The sequence below is a fragment of the Vombatus ursinus genome, unplaced genomic scaffold (assembly GCF_900497805.2).
Source record: "Vombatus ursinus unplaced genomic scaffold, bare-nosed wombat genome assembly UNPS02014837.1, whole genome shotgun sequence".
NCBI lineage: Eukaryota > Metazoa > Chordata > Mammalia > Diprotodontia > Vombatidae > Vombatus > Vombatus ursinus.
In genome coordinates, this window is record NW_020954615.1 from 292,664 (window position 1) to 299,494 (window position 6,831).

Below are 6,831 nucleotides of genomic sequence, written 5' to 3' on the forward strand. Positions count from 1 at the left end.
CCCCGGGCGGGGCGGGGCGCTCACCGATGGCCAGGGTGACGAAGGCCACCTGGATGAGCAGCGACAGCCAGCTCAGCACGTACATGAACCACATGGCTCGCCCGCCGCTCTCTCCGGCCGCCGCCCCGGCCTCCCTCGCTCGGGCCGCGGGGACACGGAGCCGTCGCCGCCGCCTCAGGCCCCGCCCCCAACGCCGCCGACGTCCCCGGGAGGAGCCGCGGGCCGGAGCGCGGCGGCTCGCACCCCACAGCGGCGCCTGCAGGCGGGAGGCCAGACTGCAGCCGCCGCGCCCGCCGGCCGGCGCAGAGCCGGGAGGGGCCTTGACGCCACCTGCTCCAACCCTCTCATTTTGCAGAAGGGAACACTGAGGCGGAGGGCCTCGGAGAATGACGCCTCGCTGCCAACCCTGGCTCTGCCCGCTTCCTACCCGTGTGATCTTTCTCAAGTCCTTCCCAAGCACTAGCTGGCCTCGGGGAGACCAAGCTTCACCCGGGACACTGCAGTGGAGTGGCCCCGGGTTAAAGAACCCGAGTCTGGTCCCTTCGTGCTAGTGCACAAGTCACTGACCTTCCTCTAAAATAACGCGCCAGAAGACCTCCGGGGGCCCTCCAGCTCCCCATCTGTGATCCGGGAGATGCTGGGACTCTGCCAGTGCTCAGCCAGGTCACAACGGGACTGCCGTGTTGGGTTCTAGGCCCCACGGTTTATGAAGACATTGATTAAGTGGAGAGTGACCAGAGGAGGGCAACCAGGACGGTCCCAGAAGGAGACTACCTCAGCGTGGAGAAGAGACACAGAGGCGGAGGTGGGGGCGGTCCTCTATTACACGTCACCCCATTATAAAGCATGGGGAGCTCAGGGGGACCAGCACCTCCAAAGGGAGGGCTGCCCAGCCACTTTTGGTGTCCACCCGGCACCCAGCTCTCATCTGTGGCTCAAGAAGCTGTAGCAAGCTCATCAGCCGTACCCTGGTAAACAGTCTGGGTGGATGGGCTAAGCCACGTTCAGGGTAACCTCCGAGCCCCACACCCTTTGGTGACTTAGGGGGGTGTCTATTCCAAGCGGGTGAAGACTTCCCCCAGTGAAATGGGCCAAGGAAAACAATTGGTTCCAACGGCCATGAAGTAGGTGCTGTGCAGGCTTAGAGTTTGATCAGACATAGAAGATGCCAAGGTCATCCACCGCATCCTGCACCATCAATGGTCATAGGGACTTTTGTCCTGCCCTAGATTTCTCTGACTCTGGGAGAGGCTGATGACTGTGCAGCCCTGCCTCAATCCAATTCATGAACAAGCCAAGACATCAAAGACAAAAAACAAACCCCAGCCCTCCCTGAGAGCAGGGAAGGTGGATGTTCTGGGGAGGGGCTCTTTGTAGCCCCAATGCTTGACACAGTGCCTGGCACACACACAGTAAGCACTTAATAAATGCCTGCTGAGTGACTGACACAATGACTGCCTTCAGGTATTCAGAGGGCTGTTGCTCAGCCCCTGAAGGCAGGGTTAGGTGCAGAGGGCACAGTGGCAGGTCTGCTGCATAAGAAAGAGCTTCTTAAAAACTGGAGCTATTCAGACATGGACCAGACTACTTCCCGGGGCAGTGGGTTCTCCATCACAGGAGGTTTCTAAGAGGAGGCGGGATGCAGGAGAGGAAATTCCAAATGGTTCTGGAATCCCCATTTGACAAATGAGGGAAATGGCCAAAAATTGTCCCCATGCTGTGACTTGACCATCAGACTGGTCCTTGAAGGCAGGGGCTGTTTTTTGGCATTCTTTGTATCCCCAGCACTTAGCACAGTGCCTGGCACACAGTAGGTGCTTAATAAGTACCTGTTGGCTTGCCTTGCCTGAGTTAGCAGTGGAGCTTTTGGTAGGATGAGTCCTGGGCTCTTCCTCCAACCTGAGATCTCTCACTCTCAGAACAAGGGCAGACAGCCCCAAGCATGTTCTAGAGGGCTGTCATGGAAACAGCCCTGGAATGCTCAATCTTAATTAAAAGTTCTAGCCCTCTGTCCTCTGGCAGCACCAGTGAGGAAAGAAAGCCTCTCACAGGGGCTTAATATTGGAGGGGGGTAGAGTTGGAGTCCTGTCCAACTCTTTGTGACCCCATCCGGGGTTTTCTTGGCAAAGACACTGGACTGGTTTGCCATCCCCTTCTCCACTCATTTTACAGATGAGGAACTGAGACAGAGTTAAGTGACTTGCCCAAGGTCACACAGTTAGTAAGTGTCCAAGGTCGAATTTGAACTCAGGTCTTCCTGACTCCAGGAAGAGTGCTCTATCCACTGTGCCACCTCGCTGCCCAAAGGTAGTAATGCGATAGCCCTTGCTCCTTAATCTTTTTCATACCCTGGACCCCTTGGGCAGGCGGGAAAAGACCATGGCCCCTTCTCAGAAGAATGTGTTAAATGCATAAAATAGATAAGATTACAAAGGAAATCAATTATATTTAAATACAGCTATCATGATATTAATTTTTTAAATTTCCTGGCACCTAGGTTAAGAATCCCTGCCCATCTCCTCTGTAGAAGATGAGATGAGGAGGAAAGCCAACAGACTGTCATAGAAAAGGGCTTTCCAACCCAAAGATGACCAGAGGAGGGAGGGAAGAAGTGAATTGGGAGGAGGGGGGATTTGCTGCCCCCATGTGACAGCCATAAGTAAGTGGCCTTGGCTCTGGCTGCGGAGGGCAGGAAAGCTTCTTATTAATTCATTCGTTCCATAAACATGTCTTAAGCACCAACATTGTGCAGGGAACCAGGAGCTGAGGAAAACACAAAGTTCTTTGCAATTATAACACACCATGCATGCGGCAGCTCTCGCTCATGCAACGTGGACCCGGAATGGCATGGGGGGATTTATCGGCCAGTCCATCCAGATCGAGCTAGAGATGAGGAGCTGGAAGGCTGGGAAAGTGACAATCACCCACACAGACATATGGACACACACGTGCCCACACATATCCGGGCACTCGCACCCTGGAGAAAGCCATCAGGAGGTGTGAGGGCCTTCGCAGCCTCTCTGCTGCTGTCCCTTAAGTTGTGAAAAAAGCTCCAAGTTAATTCACAAGCCTGTCAGCTCTGCCCTGGGCTGTGGATCTGGGAGGGGATCAGCGGAGAAGAAGGAACCAGACCGTCCCCTGCACCCCATCACTTCCAGGGGCTCACACTAAGCCAAAAATTGTATGGAAAGTCTCCTCCTTTTCATTCAAATACTCCCCCCTTGCCCTCACCCACCCCCAATTTTGCTAGCATTGGGTGAGCGATTGTGTATAATATACTTCTATCCCCAGCACCAAGTCTAGGACCCTGCACATAGTAGGCACTTAATAAATGCTTGCTTATTGAGTGATTGATTCATGGGGATAAATTGGACTCAAGAAGTCTCCTTTTTTCAACTCTGCCCTGGAACTTTCCCATCTCCCCACCTTTGCTCAGGCTGTTTCCCATACCTGGAACACCCTCTCCCTCCCATTGTGACCACTGAAATCAGACCCATACTTCCAAGCCCAACTAACATGGAGCTTACCTTGAGTCTACCAGTCAGAAAGGACTTTTCTCCACACCTCACATAGAACTTTATTTGCACCTCTCTGATGAACACTCAACATTATTAAATTTCTCTCTTACCTCTGTAAAAGACTAAGAGCCCCATAACATCAGGAGCTGTGGGAATAAAAGCCCTCCGCTGGGGTGTGTGTGTGTCAGAGAGAGAGACAGACAGACAGACAGACAGGCAGACAGACAGAGAGACGGAGACAGAGAGATAAAGCGACAGAGAGAGACACAGAGACAGAGACACAGTGACTGAGAACAGGAACTGTGCCTCACTGTTAGCCCCTGGAGCCCCAGAAGGGCAAGGATTATCATCCCCAAGGACCTAGAGATCCTCAAAGCCAGGATTGCAGGAGAGTTCTGAAGCCCCCTGAGGGCAGGGGGGACTCCAGGGACCAGGCTATCCCTATAAGATCTACAGGCCCCTGAGGGTAGGGGTGGTCTACCCCCTAATACCCAGGGCTCCCTCAGGGCAGTGACTGCACCTGTGCCCCTTTCTGAGCTAACTGACCTGAGCAGATGATAAACACCACATTATGAGGAGGGACATAAGAAGAGAAAGACCCACTCAGATCATCTGTCACTTCAGTTTAAATCTCCCCCTAGCCTCGACTCTTTATGCCACACAATTTCTCGCTGGGTGTGGAAAAGCCAGATGCTGAAGGAAAGGAGAGGGGGTTGATAGATATCAGCCTAGAGAGGGAAAGGTCAGACCTGTCTTCTCGGGATACCCCTTCTGAGCCCATGAAGTAGCAGGCCAAAGGCATTTGGGGCTAAGGGTGAGATGAATTCTGGAGCCCCCATCCCCGACCCTCAGTCTTCCCATCTCTAGCACTCAGATCCAATCAGTGGACCTCGGCCACATCCCTGATCCTTACTCCCCATCCACGACCCTCAGTGCCTATTCCCAATGCTCAAAAGTAGCCTGAGCCCCCAAGTGTCTCCGGAGCTCAGCCCTCAGTCCCCTCCCTGACTCCGGGCTCTCTGGCTGAGGAACCAGACTCTTCATATTGTACCACCTCCTTCTTCACCCAAAAGCTCCTTGGAAAGTGCCAGGACACCCCTCCTGCAGGAAATGCTCCTTTGACTGACTCCTTCCTCTTCCTCCTCTCTCGTCCTTGAACTCCACCGTCACCGCCCCCAAAGCTGCAAAAGGACACTCCACAATACCCTAATAAAAGTCCCATGCTCCCACCTTGGCATTTGGCTTATAGTCCAAAGTGGGGGGAGGGCATCAGTCCCATTCCCAGCAAGGCCCTGGGAGGAGGCAAGCTAGACAGCTTGGAGGGGGAGGCCCTGGGTGGGGCACAGGGTCCTGGCTCCCTTTCCCTCCTTTCTGCCGTGACAGACACCAGCTCTTGTATCTTCACTCTGAATCAAAGTCACTATTGCTGAAGAAGCAGTGACCACATGTTCACCCCAGTGGCCAATTCCACTCTGGAGTCCCTGCTCCCCTAAGATTCCCCTCCCAGCCTGCAGCACTGCCCTCCAGTCTTCCTGGAGAATCATAGGGTGGCTGAGGGTGGGGGTGAGTCTGAGAAAGGAAGGGAGGATGGAGGGAGAGAAGGGCCAGACAGGGAGTGGGCTCCCAGGTTCAGACCTAGTTAGTGACCTGCTAGGTAGACATGGCCATGACCTCGGAGACCACTTGCCCAAACGCTCATCTTATAGATGAAGAAAGGAGCTGCTCACGGCGGAAAAGGGACTTACCCAAGGTCACTGAGTCAGGAAGCAGAAGACCCTGGCTTCCAGCAACTACTTCTGACCCCAAATACAAGACCCTTACCATTCCTTCTATAATAAAACATACTTTTAATCCATTTTAATAACTTTAATCATAATTTAATCACTTTTAATCACCTGATATTTATGAAACGCCTACTATGTGCCGGGGACTGTGCTAGATTCAGGGCCTCCTCTATAAAATCACCACGAAGGACCCTTCCAGTTTTAAAATCATAGATTTAGGACTAGATGGGACCTTAGCGACCACAATGTCTAACCCCCTCATTTTATAGATGAGGAAACTGAGGCAGAGGTTAAGTGACTTGCCCGGAGTCACGTAGCTAGTAAATGTCTGAGGCCAGATGTGAACTCACGTCTTCCTGACTCCAGGCCCAGCACTCTTATCTACTGCACCACCCGGCCGCTTCTAAATCTGCGGCCCTCATGTATCGGTGCTGGGATGCAAACCTAGGTTTACTGGCTCTAGGCCCACAACTCTTTGCATGACACTGAGCTGCTTCTCATACCAGGCCAAAAAATGGCACTCTGGGCCTATGTGATCTACAAGGTGTGTCTCCACCATTGGGGATGGGTGCACGGAGCCATACATCTGGCTAGAGAATTTTATAACTGGCAAAGAACCTTTGTTCTGGAAAAGTTAGAAAGTGCTCTGGTCTTGAGATAAGAGGTTGGCTCAAGGGGGCTGCAGCTGGTTTGGGTCTGGGTGTAGAGGTCTCTGGAGAGAAGGAAGATGCAAGAAGAAATGGGGGGTCCGGGGCGAGCCCTTTCAGGCAGAGAACACATTTCCACCCATCTCCTGACCTCTCTTCCCTCCTCATCACGAGAAAGTAGATCAGCTTCCCCCCGGCAGAAAGTCAGCCCAGGGTCTGGGTGGTGCAGGCTGTAGGGGCTCCTGAGTGGCACAATCCCCTGACAGCCATGCGCTCTCTCAAACACACGCACGTGTGGACACACGAGTCCCCAGACACCTGAACAGATCCGAGAGAACACACACTAACTTGTGCTAGAGTGAATAGAATGGTAGGCTTGGAGTCAGAAAATTCAGGGTTCAAATCCCACCTCGAACACTTCCTCCCTGCACGACATTAGACAAATCTCTGGACCTCAGTTTCCTCATCTGTAAAATAAAAGGTCGGGTTCAACGGCCTTTGAGGTCCCTGCCGGGAAACACAGATACTCCGACTCTCAGAGCTGGACAGCTCCCAGAGGCCAGTTAGTCCAGCTCATACCTGACCAGGAATCCCTTCTCTGACATCCCTGACAAGCGGTCATCCACCGTCCTATAGAAGACCTCCGGTGATGGGGAACTCACTACCTCCACCTCCCTCAAAATACAAACACACACACACACACACACACACACATTGTTTTACACGGGAGCCATGTTCCTATTTTAATATGTGTGCTACCAAAGTGACCGCTTCAGAAAGAAGAGAACGGACACACACAGCGGAATCATGGAATCATAAAGAACTGGGTTCAAAACTTTTCTTGGCTTCAGTCTCCTTTTTTGTAAAAAAGGAGGTGTTTGG

At 52.8% G+C, this 6,831-nt stretch overlaps 1 protein-coding gene across 1 annotated transcript in view; it reads right to left on the reverse strand.

The window, feature by feature from the left end:
* The window catches only part of TEX261 (testis expressed 261), a 13,416-nt gene extending 13,277 nt beyond the window's left edge, over positions 1–139 (reverse strand). The window contains exon 1 of the mRNA XM_027840024.1: positions 25–139. Coding sequence (XP_027695825.1) covers positions 25–94 — 70 coding nt within the window. The 5' untranslated portion in view covers positions 95–139. The remainder of the gene's footprint in view (positions 1–24) is intronic.
* Between the last annotated feature and the right edge of the window lie 6,692 nt (positions 140–6,831).